General features: G+C 42.6%; 2 protein-coding genes across 6 annotated transcripts; both read right to left on the bottom strand.

The window, feature by feature from the left end:
• Positions 1 to 2325: 2325 nt before the first annotated feature.
• LOC111077339 lies at positions 2326 to 6920 on the bottom strand. Its single transcript, XM_022371575.2, has 2 exons — positions 6846 to 6920; positions 2326 to 3239 (listed from the first exon to the last, which is right to left on the bottom strand). Exons 1-2 carry the CDS (start codon positions 6862 to 6864, stop codon positions 2446 to 2448), a joined length of 813 nt encoding a protein of 270 aa, XP_022227267.2. The 5' UTR covers positions 6865 to 6920; the 3' UTR covers positions 2326 to 2445.
• A 6510-nt stretch (positions 6921 to 13430) lies between these two features.
• LOC111077338 (putative inorganic phosphate cotransporter) lies at positions 13431 to 19880 on the bottom strand. 5 transcript variants are annotated; one of them, XM_022371570.2, is made up of 4 exons: positions 19795 to 19880; positions 15081 to 15196; positions 14876 to 15012; positions 13431 to 14810 (listed from the first exon to the last, which is right to left on the bottom strand). In XM_022371570.2, exons 2-4 carry the CDS (start codon positions 15100 to 15102, stop codon positions 13458 to 13460), a joined length of 1512 nt encoding a protein of 503 aa, XP_022227262.2. In that variant the 5' UTR covers positions 15103 to 15196; positions 19795 to 19880; the 3' UTR covers positions 13431 to 13457. The 5 variants fall into 5 exon arrangements, with proteins under 5 accessions (XP_022227262.2, XP_041447591.1, XP_022227263.2 ...); XM_041591657.1 differs by lacking the exon at positions 19795 to 19880 and adding an exon at positions 19649 to 19767; XM_022371571.2 differs by lacking the exon at positions 19795 to 19880 and adding an exon at positions 19471 to 19610.

The following is a 19880-nucleotide window of genomic DNA, read 5'->3' as shown; positions in this document are numbered from 1 at the left end:
CGGGGTCCGTCCACTTGTTTGTGTACGTCAATCTGTGGCAGTGGCAATGTCTGTTTACTTAGCCAAAACCAGAATAATAACCTTAAACGATTCTTGTGAATTGAAAATAATTTAAAATCGCTAATTTTCCTAAAAGCAAAGACCACTTACGAACTGCAAGCCACGGAACTTCAAAGTAGGTGGGGGAGTTGTTCCATTTCAATAAGCCAAGCAGCACTTGGCCCTGTTTGATCTGCATTAGCGTGTCCATGTGTCTGAATATTTCCAATCAGTGTCCGGCCATATATCATCATCAATTGCAGTCGCTTGTGAGGCTGGCTGGCTGGCTGGCTGGCTAGGTGGCTGGCTGGCTGGCTGTATGCTGGTTGGTTGGTGGTCTTGGTCATTGACTTTGATGCCCTTTATCCACCAGAATGCTGTTAACCCAGACCCGGACCCCATCTGTAAATCCGGGGCGTTGAGCTGACAGTGACAAAGCAAATGTCAAATTAATTTGATGCCTTACTTAAGGCCCAACACCTACATACGTACGAGTATGTATCTCCACATCCGTCTGCCCTATCTCTAACTCCATCTCCATTTCCATCAGGGGGAATGCAGACAGGTGCCGGACACAATGCACGGCACACGAGGGGGAAAGTTGGAACTTCAAAAGGCACAAAGTGTCAAGCTATTTAACACGAAGTCGGTGAAGGAAACGTGGCTCACATCCAGAGAGACAGTCGCCCATCATACAGGCTGCTGGTCACCTGGAATGCTGACTGTCAATTTCATTTACGTTTTCAATCGATTTATTGTGCACGACCACAGCCCGCCCGGTACACGCCCCCCCCCACATACGCACAAACACACAGAGACACACACAACACAGACAGGACACCGGCCCAGACACTCAAAGGCAATATTGGTCAGATTTTTGACAGCTCAAATTGAATTTGCCTTTTGCTGCTGCCTTTTTGGCTGCGCCAGGAAACAACAACAACAAAAAAATGAGAAGAGAAGTGAAATGTTGTTTGCCTCGAACGCCTCCAAAAGGCAGCGAGGGTGTGGCCGGGCTGTCAAGGTGTGAACACATTTGGCTTTTGTTTGCCGCCTGCCACACGACGCAGCAACGATTTGTCTCACTTTTTTGATCGATTGTTTATCTCCACCCTCGGGGTTCTTTGGGCTGGGAAGGGAGGAGGAGGCCTGGCAGTCGACTGACCGCACAGCACACATATTTGTCATACTTTTATTGTGCCTCGTTGGGGGATTTGTTTGCTTCGCAAGAAATCTAAAAAATCATGAAAAAGCTTGACACGCACGAATGTCTTGTGTTGTGTGTCTTATAGCCTTTCCTTTTCACACTGGCGACCATCCACCATCCAATTCGGGAATGGTTCCGAAAAGTTGCCAGTTATTCTACCAACCATCTGGGAAGTTCCCAATTCGCACGTTTCTGTGCGGTATTTTTTCGATAATTTTCAAAAGCAACCATAAATATTTGACATTCACAACGAAAAAGTACCAGTCACTACGAAAATGTAAACAATGACAAACAGGAAAATTTGAAAAACCAACAACAAAACATCTGATATGTCAGAATTGTCTCTGGCAAAAAAACACGGAAATGATATAGTTTGTCGACTATCTTCTGGGAATTTGTTTATTAATGATCTGCAAACCTCATGCAGTATATTGCACACGCTGTTGGCTGACAGCTTTCCGACTGTACTCAGAAAAAGAGCCCAAAGTATACAATGCTATGGCCATACGCATCGTGGTTTTCGAGTACATCTCTCTCCTAAAAAGTGCCAAACCGCTTCTCAAAAAGCATAGAATATATGCATATCTGTGTTTAAAACATTGGTTGGACTTACTAGAAGCAGTCACACATGACCACGCTTCAGTGTTTTCAAAACAGAAATTCAGATTCCATTCCAAAAAATTCTGCTCGCCAATGTTGGCCTCATTATCATCATCCATGTCCAGCAACATGATTATATTGTGCAAGAACATATTTTGGAGCTGAATCACTCTCACAACCATTGCAATATTATTAATATTTATTTAAATTATAAAAGAAAAATAGAAAGAAATAACTTAATGCTCCGTATTGGAGTGGATCCTGTGATGCATTTCGCTGCTCCAATCATAGCTTATCATAGCTTCATTGCATCGGCTTGGCATAAATTTTTGTTCTCCACGAAAATGTAGAAAAAAATTATTATTTTCTGTGATTTTGTTATTGGAGGTTTCTCGGTCAAATTCTCGGCACAATTCTTAAAGAATGGAAATGTTTTCATCGAAAGAAATGAAATCGTTATATCCAAATGAAGTGTTTTATTGTCTTTATTCAACGCTACAACTGGTCATAAAAGCTAACAACTATTTAATATGTTTATTTATATATTTAGCTCTGCTGAAATTCGATTAAATTGTATGCCGCTTATAGTTAATCTGATGTCAGCAGCGCCAGTTGGGGAAAAAGTCGACGGTATAGCGCATGTAGGAGTCGGACAGCCAGATGAACTCGGACCAGAAGTCGGGCTTGGTGTACGGCAGCTTGAAACAGGAGACGAAGCGACTCATTAGCTTGTTGGCCTGGCTCCTGACCACACTGGCGGCATCCCCATTGCCCGTCTGGGGCTCCGTGGTCGGTGTGAAGCGGCACAGCTGGCGAATGGAGTTCACGGCCTCGAAGTTGCGCACCAGCAGCAGCTGGCTGACGGGCATCTTGAGGAGCTGCTGGAAGGCCGCATGCGCAGCCTCGTAGTTCTTGTAGTTGATGGTCAGGCATCGGCGCAACGTGTTGATCTCGTCCACAAACTGGGTCTCCACACGCAGAGAGCTGCTCTGCTTGCGCACCTTTTGCACGTAGGCCAGTTCGATTTGCCGCTGAGTGCGGCCGGTTGCTGGTGGCACGGAGCTGGTGGATGGCTCTTTAGCCGTATGCTCAGCACCTGGATGCATCACTTGCCACACATAATGAACACTGTCATCGTCGTTGCGGCCCATTAGGCGCTCGGTCATTAATATCGCCTCGCGGAAATCCTCATACTCCAGGGCCTCCTTGGTGACAAATATTTTCTTTTGCCTAAAGTTGTAGGGCCACATCTTTCGGTAGCTAATCCTCTTGCGATCGTTGGTGCACACAAACTGAATCAGTCCAGTGTGCCTTTTCTTTTCAATAAGCCTGCCCGGCCATGGTATGTATCCGCAATGCTCGGCAAACACAATGTCGCCGGCGTTGAATTTACCTGCCAAGAGAGTTAAATCCATCTTTGTAAATGCCAGCTGAACGAATGAATGTCAGCGAAAAGGGTAAAAGTTGTTGAATCAAAGAGTGCAGCTATATGTATATGGTAGTAACAAATGTCAGAGCGAGATGAAATCAGTGCACGCTGTAGATTGCTACAACAAGTGCTAGAGCGAGATGAAACCAGTGCGACATAATTACTAGTGATGTGAAGGCATCGACTTTTTCGTACCTGTTAATCGATATTTGAATTATAGTAAGTTTTTCATGTTTTTTATGTTTTTCTTTGGGTGTCTATCATACGATAAAGTAAACAAAAGTTTGTTTTTAAATATTACAAGAAAGGCTAGCAAAAACACTAACGCAAAAATAAGGAATTCACTATCTTGATCTTCTATTGGTACGAAAAAAATATATACAATATGAATTAACCGAGCATTACTTTAATTTAAATGATTAGGACATAAAAAAAACATTTATCTACGGTTTTTGTTTTTTTTAGAAAACATAGAGAAACAAATAACAAATTTATGTTTTCGCGGCAGGAAAATCTTCGATAGTATCGATATTGTCTCGATAGTTTCCCATCCCATCCCATGAACGGAACGGCAGTTTGTGCAAAAGACAAGCTTGTTAGTGGGAGATGAGGCTAATGTCTAAAGGAATGCCAATTATATTTTTACATTGCACATACAAATAAATATGCGTAATCCTTTTAGCTTGCGTGTAAGCCTGTTGAACATGCAGAAATATACATATATATGTATGTATATATATGCATGTATATATTTTTGTTTGCATGTTTTGGTTGCGATGGCGACGCCATGGGGGATGCGAATCTTCTGAAGATACAAACAGTCCGTGGTGGCAGCCATTCAGCAACGTATTAAGTGCACACATAAACCTTCATTTAGTTTGTGCCTGCAAGTGAACATTGCCACTTGACCCAAAGACAGCGGCAGTCAGAGAGCTGAAGAGTGCTAGCTTCAAATTAAATTTTGTTGTATAAATTTGGAGCTCTTAAAATTTGTCAATCAGGCAGGCTCGGTTCCGGTTTTCACTTTCACAAAAAAAAAAGCTGTGGCAGCCCGATTTGGCCATCGATAAATCTCTGCTAAACATATCAGAAGTAAATTTGGCGCTTAACAATACAAAGAGTAAACAAATTCACAAAACTGAATTCCAGAGCGCCTTGAAATGAAATATATAGTTTAACCTTTTTGGACAACCATACATTTTTAACGCCAAAATTTGATTTTTGTTCTACAAGTTTTTGTTGTTATTAGTGGTGATAACAGCGCAAGATAGTTAGAAATGTGCAAAAATGTGCAAAAATGTGCTGTTAAGTGCAAAAGCATCCGAATATTTCGAATAGACGCACATGCATCAGAGAGCGATGCAACTTTTTGCCACCACTAGGGCCCTATGCTTAACCTATGTAAAAATAAACTGCGACTCTTTGCAAGACGCAAAAAAGCATGAAGCAGCCCCAGTATATACAGCCTATAAATTGCAAAGTGAATGTAAAAACCGGAGCTTGCCTGACTAAACTATAACTTATTTTACAATTTAAATTGCGATTTTGGTATATTGGAACTAATTAATTTGGTATTTCTAATTTTTAAAGTACAAAATGCGATAAGAAATACACCCACACTTCTCTCAACATTTTTGAAATGAGCACTTCATATTTCTTACTCTATAAAATTAAGCTTTATAGTTTATGAAGCCGATTGACAGCTTTATTAATTGGCTTAAGAGAATTTAAAATTCCTTAACAATTATGTGTAGAAGACTCAAGTTATACGAAAAAATGCAAGTTTAACTCTTAAAAAACAACGAAAAAAAACCCATAATTTATTAAAAAAATGTGCAGGTATTATTTTGCTTGTTGCATAGTGATATTAGCTGATATTAATGCTCTGATTTTCTCCAATTTCCCACCTCAAGTCACATCCATTAATTCGTTAATTATTTTGAATTTGATTTCAGCTTAAAGACAACTTCCTTGAATGCTGATTTGGTAAGTTGCAACTCATTTGAATATCGTTTCAAGTTTTTTATGGCCTTAAGTACACATTTCCCTCAAGATGATCACTTACTCCGGTACTCGGTACATCTCCCCATAAATCTGAACGTTTATGGAATATTTTAAATGTCATTATTCCGTTCGGGGATAAGTGTGGGCTGGGTTGTGGCGGGGAGGGGAAATGTCTTTTTAGTGGACTCTTTGTTTGGGCTATAAATGGCGTCGTTTTAATGTGGTTGTCGTGTTTTGTCCTAGCTTCTGGCCACATAATGGGGCACACACATTGGACAAATGGCCATGCAACATGTGGTGGCTGCTGCTGCTGCTGCGGCTGCGGCGTCGGCTACTTGTGGCATCTTCTTGTCCCTCTTCTAATTTGATTTATATTTATAAAGTTGCAATCATTTACTTTCGATTGCCGGGGTAATAATAAAGCGTCGTTACATTTAAATAATGACCAAGTTGGCGTCGGTTAATGGTTATGAAAATTCAATTATAACCCCAGCCCGCACAATGATGGTCGTCTCCTTAATTCGCTACAGCTACTTGCCGCTGGCTCGGCTCGGCTCCCTGTTACCCACTTGCCTCTTGCCACTTGCCACTCGCCACTCGCCCACTCGCTGCTTGTCTTCCCCCCGTACCCTCACTCCACTCAAGGAGGCACATAAAACACGTGGCAAGATTAATTGTAGCCGGCTGTCGTACATTACAATGCGTATACGCGATGTTGTACATGTGTAAATAAGGGACAAGAGAGCGACCACAATGCCACTGCTGTTTTTTCTGCTGCCTGTTGCCTCTCTCTCTCTCTCTCGCTCTCTCTCTGTGCTTGTGCTCTGTGTCCTTGTGGCACTGGGCGACTGCTTTTTTCGGTCATCATATTTAATTCAAGCATAAATTTTTGCACGCATATAAAAAAGGAGCCCGGGACAGAAGGAAGTAAAAAAGAATTAATACGTTTCGGTTAATTTATGTGGCCAGGGGTGGGCCGTGGTGGGCCGTGTCCTGCCTGCCAAGGGTAGGCATGAAAAATAACCCCAGCTGGACGCAAACCAATGAGCCACAAACGACCGTGACGGAACAGGCCAGGCCAGGCCAGGACTGTTGTTGCTCCTGCTGCCTGACGAGCACGATGATGATGATGATGTTGATGATGGCCACGGCTTTTGTCTCGTCACCCTTTTTGCCCGGCGCCCAGTTGGCTCTGCTCTGGCTGTGTCGCTGGCCGCCCTGGTCCTAGCCCTGTCTCCGGCTCTGGTCCGGTCCTCGCTCTGACTCTGTCTCTGCCTCTGGTCCCTGCTCCGTGGCTCTGGCCCTGTCTCTCCTGGCGCCATTTGGCTGCCTTTTGTTATTGCAGTGTTCGGGATAATTACCAATGTATGCGAGGCGGCGGCAGGGGAGGGTAAAGGTGCAGGTGCCAGCCCCCCGAGTTTTTGTTATGCGCGCAGCCTCGGTGGCGTTTTTAATTTGTCATAATTTTGCCATAGACTCCCTCCCAAACTCCCCCCTCTCAACTAATTAGCTAGACCACAACACACCACACCAAACCCACGAAAACAGAGGCTATAAAACACTCACCAGCCCCAGCGATATCCATGGCACAGCGTTCAAGGCTTACGAACAACTGAGGCTAGAGCTGGGCCTGTCGTTAGCTGCAAGTGGAATATAATTCCTGCGAGTACGTAGCTCCAAGAACAAATGCGTTTCTCAGACTAAACAAACGCGAAAAAGGGGGGGGGCGGATTTTGTTTGTTTATTTTTGGATTTGTTACTGCGCTTCGGGTTTCTTTCGATTGAATGCGCTTCGGCAGCGGGGCCAAAGCGGCTGCCACCGTCAGCACTCTCACATTAAATCATCACTACCGGAAGACATACTCGTAAACCATAATCTCGTAGATAAACTCAACACACAGCGAACAATCACTTAATTTCTTCAGCCAATAAACCAAAAGAACCGACAAAGAGTCGACCAGCAAAACTCAGCAAAACTCAGCAAAACTGTAGTCAAGAGCAGCAAATTACTTCCACATTCACATCATCAATTGCAGCAACCGAACACTGAAACACCCCCAAAAACCACATAAATCAATCTCTGAGGGCGGAGTACTGGCCAAAATATCTGTGTACTGGCTGGCTGGATGGCTGGCACACAACTCCATTCGGAGTTCGAGCCATTTCCTTTTGCTGTGACAGAAATTGCAAAATATTTGATTTGTTCTTATTTAATTTGAGCATTTTCGTTGACGCACGCATTGCATGTGCCAAAGGCAGACGAAGGTGTGGGAGTGGCTCCCAGAAACCGCATTCCACACATACCAGATACATGGGATACATTTGGATACTCCTGCATTGATTGGCATAAGATTGCCAGTGGAGGAAAGGCCAGAGGCAAAGCCTCAGCCAGAGCCTGAGGCTGAGTGCGTCGTTGTGCAGTTTTCGAGTGATGTCAGTCGTCTACCCCTTTAGACGTCATCATTGATGCCTGATGAATTGAGTCAGCGTGGGGAAGACTGTGGAGAGGGTAGTGTAGGGGCTACTGCTGCTGCTGCTGCTGCTGCTTTTACCCATCAACTGAAACCCTGGCCATGTTCATGTTCAATTAGTGCAACGGCAATGCACTTTGTCCATATAAAATGCCTGCGAGTCTAATTAATTACTACACGAGACAGATACAGATACAGATACATTGAGAAAGGGGGAGGGGAGGGTAGGGGGGGGGATTCTGTCGGTCCAAAACCGCAGCCTGCCATCCATCTGTCTATCCGTGTATCCTGTGACTGATTTCAATGGAACCAACAGGAGCAGCAGCAGCAGCAGCATTATTAGGCCATGTCCATATCCATGTCCGGCATTGGTTTCTCTGGCCTGTCGGGCCCCAACTAATAGCGAAATAGTATCTACAAGCACACCCTCCACACACACACACCACACCCCCGACTCAACCACGAAAATGGAGCAGATCAAATTTGTATTTTGACTAGCGGCTAAATATTTGCCATTGAATTTCAGAGCATGTCGTTGGCTGCGATTATAATCAAGGGGCTGCTCCTGGCTGCTGCCTGATGGCCGTTGTTGAAAAGGAAATGCATACCCAGCCATCATAGCAGTGTATGCATCCATCATGCACCTTCTACCAGTCAATTTTAGTGGAAATTTTATATGGAAAAACGTACGGAAAATATCCGATACTTTAGATACTCTCGTGCAGATGAAACAAAATAGTTTCGAAGTGGAAACTGCAGCCAAACGAAGTACCTAGTTATACCCTGGGCTAAAGGGTACATAAAGTAGAAAATTGTTGCAGCCAATTTGCATATTGAATTACATTCATTGTTGATGCTTGCGTGCGTTTAATCCAGCAGTACCTCAGGCATCCCGTGTACCCCGCACCCCCTGGCATCCCTTAAACCCCACCCACTGTTCCGGCCATACATGTCAAACAAAAACCGCTGTCATATGTGTGGCTGGGAGGCTGTGCTTCTGGTACTGGTACTGGCACTGGTACTGGGTGGCTGCCAAAGAGTTGTCATTGTCCCACACGCAGCAGCAGTTCCTTTAGTTATTTATTTTCACAACATTTTCTCCCTCCCCCGCATACCCTCTCCGTGCAGCTTTTCTTCTTCTTTTTTTTGACGCTTTTGAGTGACGCTGACAATGCTGGCAATTGGCAGCCGCCACATGCCAAGGCAGCAGCGGCCATAAAATATTCAGTTATGACAACAAAGGAGCACAAAATACGAGTACTTTCCTGCCCTCTGGAATATTATTTTTTATATTCTTGTCTGACTGATGTACTCTCTCTCTCCCTCTCTCTTCTATACAAAATGTAGCTTCTTCTACTTCGGGCCTCAATTTGGCATGCAAATAAATTGGCTGTAAAATGCAAGTAACTATTGTGAAAGAAAGTTCCCTCCCATGAGTATTTGCAATGTTTACTGCACTGAGTAGAATTAAATGAAAATACAAACAGAAAGCACAATTACGGGCCCCTTACAGGAAACCTTCAAAATATTGCCAAAAAATATTCCAAAGAAATTGAACCACAAAATTGGGTCTTACAATTAAGGAGGATCATTATTTGCATTGTTAGGCAGCGTTCGCCTGATTTGTGCAAAAGTCTTTGGAAAAAGCTTCGAGTAGCTTTAAAATTGTGTACAAAAACTTAGGCTACATTTTTTTCCTCAGGAAAAAACTTCTGAGTTGGTGATATTAGTGGATGTTTTCAATAAGGTTTGCCGACAGAAACACGACTTAAATATGACCTTTTAACCGGTATTCAAAAGTGCAAAAATATATTTAATCGTATTCCTGTTATTTTTTATATGGCTATTATTATTACACTTTATTTACACTCTGTTCTCAAGGAAGAACATTTAACTAAAATATATGAATTTTCTTATGCCCATTTTCTTTTTTCAATTTATAAATTTAATCCCTTTCTTAGAGTGCATGAGCAAAGATTATAAAACGCATAAGTGATGCATCTTATACAAACTATTGAACCAGTTCGACTGCAGAGTCGTATGAAAACTCTTGATTGCCTTTCCGAGATAACTCAAAAATATCTTACGCTCCCATTCTGCTCGTTATACATCGATGTCTTTTCACTTGGCTTCTGTAATGTCTGCCAATCGAATCCACGCATAAATTTGTATAATTACCTTAACCGAAGTTAACTGAAACCAATAAAATAAGATTAAGTGATACTATTTAATCTTTTTAGTCGTGTTTTATTTTATGAGCAACCTGCGAGTCTCTGAAATTCTAAAAATATATCAAATTGACTTCAGTTGAGGCCTAAACTCTGATTTGCAGCCACTTAATTCCATTTCATAAAGTAATTAACTCATAAGCATTTCTCCACAAATATCCATTAAAAAAACGTAACTTTTCCAACACGAAACGGAATCTTTCGACTGAAATGAAATTACAGCTAGTTGTTGCTGCGTTCAACTTTGGCTTGGCTTTTTCTCGGCTTGGCTTGGCTTGGCTTTGGTGATAATCAAGCCAATTTGCCAATGAGAGCAAAATGCTAAAACAATTAAGATTCAATTTGGAAGTTCTTCAAGCTGCACAATTTTCTGGTGGTTCTCTCTGCCGCCCGAGTGACAATTTGAGCCCGTGCCAGGGAGCGAGGAGCCCAGGCCAGCACCGGGATCATCAGGGGTGTTCATGTCCATGACCATAGCAAGGACCAGGACTAGGCAGGGTCGGTACGGTACGGTTCGGTTCGGTTCGGGTTAAGACCATTTGGCCAAAAAGCATTACAAGGATTTAATTTAAAAGTTTGCAACACTTGGCTGGCTGGCAACAGTGGCAAGGCAGGCTGGGCGCTTTGTGTGGCGGCAGATGGGGCAATTAAAGCACATGCAGCAAATGAAATTTTTTAACTTAATATAGAAAACGATTCGGTGAATGAATTGCCCTTTTGGCCAGCCAGCATATATATTTATATATGTATATATTTTTTATTTTTTTTTTCAATTTGAGTTGCAGCAAAAAGTGAGAAGCGAGAGAGAGAGAGAAGTGCAGTACCTGCTGCCGTTGCTGCTGCTGCTGGGGAAAAAGTTTCGGGTATGAAGCACATTAATTAGAAGCTGCCACGCTCGGCAGACACGCGTCCAGGTGCCTAAAAAGTTATCCAACGTGCAACATGTTTTCGGTGGAAGAGCAAAAGTTTCTCGGTTTGTGTTGCGTTTGAGTTTGACTTGAAAGTTGAAAGTTGATTTTTCTATATACTTATGCAGTGTACATATGTACATACATATGTATGTGCATATATGTACATGTATGCACTTTTTGGTTGTTGCTGTTGTGGAATTGCTTGAGAGAGTTGCTTTTAATTAAGACCGCCGTCATGCGCCATGCACTTAAGTCCTTTGTGAGTAGGAGTATCAGGAGCAGGAGTAGCAGCAGCAGGAGCTAGAAGCTGCACTCTGTCAGCCAGCATCATTAGCAGTCGCTGCCTGACTGCCGACAAGGTGTTAACTTTTAAACGTAACATTTAATTTTCACTAAAAGAGCACAAAAATAAAACATATGCACAGACAGGGCAGTGTGAGATTGGGGAGTGGGTGGGGCATGGGGTAGTGGGAGTTGGGCCGTGTCGGGTTTTTGCTCCTGTTATAAATAACGTAATCTTCACGCACGTAATTCAAATGTGGCGAACGGGCGTGTCTGGCCGGCGTTGCGTCTCATTTAGCGCACGTAACCAAATAATGACCCCAAATGATGCTCCTGCCTGATGACCCACGCGGCGTATACATAACGCTCTTAAACAGAGCGACAGAGAGAGAGACAGAGAGAGAAACAAACTAGAGACTATGTGGCATTCATACCGACTAGCAGCTACCCCTAACGCATTTATTTTTGGCTTATAAATATGTACAATAAAATCAATTCAAAAAACAATCAAAATTCTGCTCACTTGAAGATTTTTTTCTTGGCTTTGTTTTGGCTGCCTAAATACCCAGATATTCCTTCTTTATTTTTTTTTGCGGCCCTGTCACATACCTTTTCCATATACCCGATATACCCGTTTGGACTCTGCGAGTACCGTGTGGAAAAAGTAAACTTCGTGCGTATTGTAAATAAAATAAAATGTAACGAAACGAAGCGAAATGTTTTATCAACGTGCCGGAGCGCACTAAACAGTAGCCCCCGGAATGGAGGAGGCCACTCCATGCCGTAGCATCCCAGCCAGCGAGCTGTCCAACTGACAGATGGTTGCGCTGACCGCGAGCAGCCCTGTCCCTGTCCCCTGCCCCCACCATCCTCTATCACAGGCCTTTGTCTCCCTTTTGCTGATTATCGCTTCTCGTTCATGTGATATTTGTTGTTGTAATTGTTTTGGGCGAGGGAAAGGGAGGGGAACAGCGCGCGCGTTAGATGTTCGGACAGGGGCGAAACAGGAAGATAGATTGCAATGGCCACAGGCCATTACCGAATGCGAGATGCGGCGGGGGAATGGGAGTGGGAGTGGGGAGTGGGGAGGAGCAGCACACAAATTTCTTGTCATTAAATTAAAAATAAACGACAATATTTTATGCGCCTATAAATATGCAGCACGGCACAGAACACACACAAAACGCCTGTCTCGTATCGGGGGGAAAGCGAGCAGCTGCTGGAATTTATTTATGCGATTTGTTGCTGTAGTAGTTACACTTTTAATGTCTTATGCCTTATGCAAGGAAGGCTAACCCACAACCCTACGCAGGTGTGTCTGTGCCGGCGAGAGGGCAGAGAGAGAACGTTCGAGTTTACAAGATAGAAAGATGCCCTAAGCCGATGTAAGAAGAATTTATATCTGCTAGATGCATGCTAGGCGGATACATACTCCTCCTGCTCTCCTGCATGGGCCTGCATGCTGGCGGCGAGTCGTAAATTATGATTAGGCAATTGGCAGAAGGCTTAGCAAATTGACATTTTGCAATTGCATCCTAAAGATACGTTCTGCGTCGCTTACATAATTTTGTGTAAATGCGTTTTTTTATATCTGAATATGCGCCTGCTATCTTTGCGACTTTTAGATATTTTTGTATGTCAGCTCGAGACTGCAACAGATAATTACAAAATATTTTTGTGCCTGGTAGCTGTTCCTGTACCTGTTCTCCATTGCTAATAGTTTTTCATTTAAAAAATATATCCTTCAAATACTGTTTTGTATTTATGCCCCAACGAATATTTTTGCCTCACGCAGTTACTTTTTAATTAGTATCTCTGCCAAAGTGTAGATATACATATGTAAAATAATTACATTCGTATTTTACACATACATTTCTTTGCATGAATTATTTTCCATATCGATGATTGCTGAAAAAATATCTTTGCATATTTAAGATACTTTTGTGAATTTTTCTTGTCTCGTAAACTCGTTTAGATATAATCTAAAACATGTTCATTCGCACAAGACTTCTTGGCACTCGGCAGATGCAAATACAGATACTTAAATCCAACAGTCTGCAGCTCTCAGATGCTGCTGCTGCTTCCTTTTAGATTCTTCGACTGCCCTTCGACTAGATATTTTTGCAAGACTTCTTTGCATACGGCAGACACACAGATACACTCGTGCACATGTGTGTAAATCGTCTGCAGATACTTTTGCAGCTTCTGCAACGCCCCCGCCACGCCACGCCACCCCCCCCATTAATAAAATCCAATAAATAAAGCTCAAAATGAAAATAAATCTTTTCATGGGTTTTTACAATGCAATCCTAATCCTACAACTTCTTCTGCTTCTGCTGCTGCTGCTGCTGCTGCTGCTCCTTGTATCTCCAGTCGGGCAGTCTTGAAGGGCTTCTGCTCCTCCTCCTCCTCCCCATCCTCCTGTAGATGCAGCTGCTGCTGCTCCTGCGGCTCGTTCCATGGCTGGGTCACGGCAGTGCCCCAAATCAAATAGATCACATTGCCAGCAAAAAGGACGACAGCCGCCAGGCTGAAGACCAGCTGCCATTCGCTGCGCTGCGTTGCATCCGTCACCAGTACGCCCACAACGAGCGGTGTGCACAGGGCCACCAGGTTGGTGAAGGTGCTCAGTATGCCGGAGAGGATGCCGGCATGATTCGGCGACAGGTCAATCGTATTCAGTTCGCTGCCAATTGTCGCCGCACTGCTAACGCCCACGCTCAGCGTGACGAGGAATAGGGCCAGCGACTTTTGCTCCACGCCCACAAAGCCCACGGCCAGCATTATGGAGGCGGGCGCCCACAGCGCAATGCTGTTGTATGTCTTCCGCAGCGCTGTCAGACTGAGGCACTTGTACTGCAGCAGGGTGTCGGCCACGATCAAATACACATAGCACATGGCCCACATCAGCAGGAAGGGCAGTGCCGAGAACACCGCATTGCTATCCATCTGCAATTGGAGCACTCCCTTCAGATACGCCGGCAGCTCGGCCTGCATGGTGGCCAGTCCCCAAGTGTCCGCACAGCGGGCGCACAGCAGCGCATAGAACGGCGCCGATGTGAAGATGCCACGCCAGGGTATGGCTCTCCGGCGCTCTCTCTTCTTGGAGCTCAACTGCATCTGCAGATCACCCATGATGTATTCCTTTTCGGCCTGGCCAATAAAGCGAGCCTCGCTGGCCCGATTGGCGCCCAGCAGCAGCCACAGCAGGCACCAGCAGAGCGCCAGACCCGCGGAGGCATAGCTGATGCCCGGCCAGCCCAGCGGCGAGCTGGCTATCGTCCCTGCCGCATACATGGCCAGCACATTGCCACAGTCGAAGCCCGTGTAGGCGAAGGCACCCAGGCGCGTTCGTTCCACCTCCGGCGCCCAGTTGGCCAAATGCTGGTGGATGCAGGGCCATGTCACCTGGCACAGGCCCTGGAGCAGACGGATCAGGCAGAAGGCCTGCCAGCCCGCCGCATAGATGCTGTGCGGTGTCGCCGCACTGAGCAGGGCCGAGCCCAGGGTGCCCAGGAAGAGTACGGCCTTCGAGCCGAAGCGCTTGCACAGGTAGCCGGCGGGGAACTGAGCCAGCGTGGAGCCCCAATAGAAGCTGGACAGGATGTAGGACTTCTCCGACTCCGTCCAGTTGTAGTACTGCAATGGGGGGATAAGTGCTGGCTGTGATTATGGTGCATACGGTGGCTGTTTCGCTTACCCACGGGCGTGTCCTCATTGATCGATGTGGCATTGGTCATCGCCACCACAGTCACGCCCACATTCAGCTGAAGAATTGTGTTGGCCGCCAGTCCAATGAAGAGCAGCGCCGCCTGCAAGTGCCGCCATCCAAGGCGTGGCACTGTCCAAAGGATGGGCGTTAATAAAGCGGGTAACACATTTTGTGGACTCTCTCTCTGTCTCACTCACCCTTTTCGAGATCCGCCTCCATGTCAGTTGGTTCGGGATTTCTAGATTTAAATGGGATGCGGACTGTTGGGTTCTTGGGCAGTGCCTAAATTTGCATTTGGCTATCACTTTGGCAGCTGGAAAGGTACAAATTTACGAGATTCAATTATTTATTTATAGTTGGTATTGTATAAAGCAGCTTAAGCAGCGAATGTTTTGGGGAAAAGTGATCCGGGAATGCATAGGATGGGCATAGGGGTCATTTCCATGGAACTCTGTGCCAATATTATTGGCTACATTTGTGGAAACTTCACACATTTAACCCACTGAAATATAGTTTCATTAACATTAGTGCAAACACATATTAAAATTAGCAAAAGTTAATTTTTTTGTTTTGTTTTTATTATTTTTAATACCATTTTTTCATTAATTATTACCTCGTTATCGGCGGAAAGCACTTTTGGTTTTTTTTTCGTACGAATACCTTTCAATTATTTAATTATTTAATTAATTAATTAAATTATTTAAAGCAAAAGAGTTAAAATTGTATATTGTCTAAATAAAAGCCCGTTTTATTTTGACTCTTATTTTTCTTTAAATGTGTTTGAAATGTGCTGTGCCATATAAGGGAAATGCCAATTAGTTTTGGTCTCCAATATCAGAAATAATTTTACATATAAATGTCCATAGAAATACTCTTATTTGATCGTTACTTAAATCCTTTTGAGTTCTTTTTGAATAGATTTAAAATATCAAACTCGTTTTAATGCAATTTAAAGCATAAAAGTATTCAGAAAATTCTGGTTTAATTCTGGTCTTTAAACAGAATAAGCCTTTGTGTCCCTACACAATTCGACTGAGAAAACAGTTCTTCCGTAAAATCTTCAATTTAAATCAAAACGAGAAGGAACGTGTGAGTCGCTTCTGGGGACGCGACTCTACTTATACCCGTACTCAGTCAGTATATACATTCACTTTTGAGCTTATGATTTTTTAAGAATTTTAGAAAAAAAAAAAATTTTACATTTTACATTTTTTTGCTACATATGATATCTACATCTACATATAAAATGTATATTCTACATCTAACATGTATATTTTACATGTTCCAATTAGATTCTACATCTCCTCCGCTAGGGGTTGCTCGCGCACTGAACGCGGCAGAATGTGCGAGCGAGAAGGAAAATGAGATGCGTTGTCTTGGCGGGAGGGGGAGGGGAAGCAACTGAAAATGAATTTCTTCATTCTGGCTATAATTATGATCCGATCTAGTTCATATTTGGCAATCTGGTAGATATGGGAATTTTCTACGATACTGCGTTTTTAGTTTTATCGTATCTTTAAAACTGTGCCTGCCACAGATTTTCGTCCTTTGTGTGGGCGGAAGGGGGCGGGGCGAAATTTTGAAATACACTTGTAGCAGTGTGATATCACATGAGTCTGGAAACCAAATTTGGTTTCTCTAGCTCTTATAGTCTCTGAGATCCAGGCGCTCATCAAGACGGACAGACGGACAGACGGACGGACAGACGGACATGGCTATATAGACTCGGCTACTGATGCTGATCAAGAATATATATACTTTATGGGGTCGGAAACGTTTCCTTCTCTGCGTTGCACACATCCACTTTTACCACAAATCTAATATACCCCTTAACTCTTTTTTGAGTACGGGTATAATTAAATGTCACAACGCACATATTGAGTGCCAATTGAAATCATGAAGCATATACAAATTTTACACAAAACGTCCATGCCGATCACTTAAGCATCTTGGTCATCAATTCTGTTTAAAGTGTATACAACTTCTTCATTAAAAAAGAAAACTGCTGAAGTGGTGACAATTTGTATCAAGACTTCATGCCACATTCCGCATGCAATAATAAAACCCTAGATCTCAACTGACAAAAGACCAAAAATGGTTTTGTTTATAAAAAAGCTGCTAAAACTTTTTGTTGATCTAATCAGATTCTATGGGAGAGGAGAGCGTACATACTCGTACATGCTCGTATGTGTGTGTGTGCTGAAGCGGAAATTTGTCGAGGGCTGTGTGTTCAGTTTAGTCAAAAAGTTGAGGTCATTCCGAAGGGCCTAAAAATAACTAATCAGATTGATGGAAGAGGTATCCATCCGTATTTTTGGGCACAGTATCTGGAACAATTTTTGTCTGTGCAGAATTTTTGGCCGAAAATTCAACTGCAGAACTGAGAGGAGATTTCGATGTTGATGTTGCTGCACTTTGTCTGGACAAACAGAACCACACACACACACACACACACATGAAAAAACACAGTGAGCTCTTCATCCGGATATTGCTGCCATGAAATTCTCTTGTTTGTTATCTTAGATATTTTTTGGGTTTTGTTATTTCTCCCAATTTTTCGTTGTGTTTGCTCCGATTCCCAGCAGCAGCGTCCTGGGCTCTGAATCTGACTCTCACTCGGGCTTTGGGTGCTGTTCTGCCATTCTGGTGCCTCTTGTGTCTGCCAGAGTTCCAGTCCCTCTCAGTTATCGTCGTGTGCAAATTTCCTCGATAATACGCAACGCAGCAGCAACAAAAAAAAACCAACAAAAAACAATGTAAAGTACAGAGAGGAAAAATAAACAAAACGTGGTGAATGTGGGAGTGGGAGGAGCGGGAGAGAGACGGAGGGAACAAAAAAAAAACTGATTTCAAATCTCAGCATTTACAATTGTATCTGTGCAGCTAACAAGATACTTTTCAGTGCCGTGGCACATACGAGAGTGCCACACACTCCCCCTTCCCTCCCACCCACACAAACACACACACACACACACTCTTCTTCAATTGTTCTAATAGTTGGCAACGTGTGGACGACTGCCAATCGGCAGAGGCGCCCCAAAAAGGGGGTGGGGGAGGTGGCGTTTGTCCACCTTTAATGTCGAACCCAACAAAAATAGTAACAGAAATGAGCCATGGCATTCAGTGTTTCGACTAGCAGATGACCTGTTAGGGGATTTTATTTTTATTCCATATGAAACTATAACAACAAAAAGATAAAGATACAACTGATAGTCATGGCAGCTCTTTTATTTCTGAGCATAAATTGTTGCCAACGCATTTTATCTTTTGTTTCTTTTTGGCGCTAGCATAAGTAATAATCGTTTTTGCTTTGCTTTTTATCTTATCACAATGAAAATTGTTAAATAGATAGACAATATATTTATAAGTGTATGAAATTTGAAGAGTATAAATTGAACACTTTATAAACTTGAAAAATGCCCTCTAAACGGAACCAAATATCTATTTGAAAGGAATGTTGATGAAACATGTTCTAAAGAACTGACAACTCTTCTTCCCGAGAGGTGTAATTAAATGTAATCAATAAAATACTCTTTTGTAGTATTGCCTACACTTATAAAATGATTTGTGTTCATTATAAAAATTGTATAATTGGTAGCTTGTTTTTTCCGGAATTAAAGCCACATTTAAACATACAAAAAAACAATTTAAAGAGGGGCCAAAGTTGAAACAACATTAAAATGGGAAACTTTCACTTTGGCTTGATATATCAAGGATCCATTGTATGTATTTGAAAGGCCATACTTTTCTATATTTTTTGGATATCAATGCTGTTGTAGAGGCCGATTAACAATAATAAAAGGGCGCAATGTCACCAAAATGACGTAAATTTTTTTTAGAACACAACAAATTTAAAATATACACTCAAAAATATTTTAAATTTGTTGTGTTCTAATCTACCAGGCCAAAAAAAGTTTGAATTTTATTGAATATTTTAATTTTGGTGTATTATTTAAAGACCAACGAATTTTCTTAAGTACTTTTATTTTTGTTATTTTGGCTATTAATAATTTGTTCTTTTTTTTACTTTGCCATGTCCATGAAATTTCATAGATACATAGACAATGGGTTTGTTTATGAGTATACAAAATTTGAATCTTGGTTTATTGTTGGATATGTATGACGAATGGCGAATATAGCACACCCTCACACCTGTTGAATACCCTGTAGAGAAAACAATTAATTCAATGCATTCGTTGGTTGTGCCCTTGGATTGTGAGTGTGTGTGTGTGTGTGTGTGGGAGGGTTTTGATGACTAAAAGGCCTATCCTATTCTTTTTGGGATCATTGTGCACATATTTGCACATTCGAATGTTTTGTTTGCATTTCAGTTCACATTTTGCAAATTACTCTCAGCCCAAAAATCACAAAACCCAGTACCCGTTCCTCGTCTTTCTTCGACCCAAACTGTTTGCAGCAGTACATATAAATATATTGTTAAACATTTTGTATGAATTTATTAAAAACAAATCGACAAACACGCACACGACGCACTTAGATATACAATGCCATTGAGATTGAGTTCGTTTTGTGGTTTAGATATTTTTATTTTTGTTTTATTTCGTTTTAATTCAGAAAATAACCAACCCAACGCATATATTCGCGGGAATTTCGGCACTCACAGACGCGCAGACACACACGCACACACACACACACAGACTGCCACTCCGACAACATTGTTGATTAGTTATAAATAAATTTGATTCAGATTGAGATTCACTTGTTTGCCATAGTTAATAGTTTCACAGAAAGAACCGAACCGAACCTTTCCTTCCTTACAGCGTAAACCACTGTGTATATAGACTCCACTCTGTTATTTGTACACAATATACATATGTTTATTACATTCCTTTTCTGTTTTATTTTTATCTTATTTTTCTATTAATAATGTTAGTTTTATTATAGTTTTACTTTGCCTGTGGCTCTCGCGCTGCTCGCGATCGTTCTGTTTGCACGTTTTAGGCGAATGTGAATATGCGAATGAATCTGTATTCAGT

Source organism: Drosophila obscura, unplaced genomic scaffold (assembly GCF_018151105.1).
Source record: "Drosophila obscura isolate BZ-5 IFL unplaced genomic scaffold, ASM1815110v1 contig_150, whole genome shotgun sequence".
Lineage (NCBI taxonomy): Eukaryota > Metazoa > Arthropoda > Insecta > Diptera > Drosophilidae > Drosophila > Drosophila obscura.
Note: the sequence above shows the minus strand (reverse complement) of the source record. Positions and strands in the feature narration are given on the sequence as shown.

What these genes read in the sequence shown, in the direction of transcription:
- LOC111077338 (XM_022371570.2), bottom strand. Translation starts at nt 15,102, where the DNA reads ATGGAGGCGGATCTCGAAAAGG. An exon ending in GGAGGCGGATCTCGAAAAGG is followed by an intron (nt 15,013 to 15,080) that starts GTGAGTGAGACA and finishes TCCTTTGGACAG; the next exon opens with TGCCACGCCTTGGATGGCGG. An exon ending in CGATCAATGAGGACACGCCC is followed by an intron (nt 14,811 to 14,875) that starts GTGGGTAAGCGA and finishes CCCCCATTGCAG; the next exon opens with TACTACAACTGGACGGAGTC.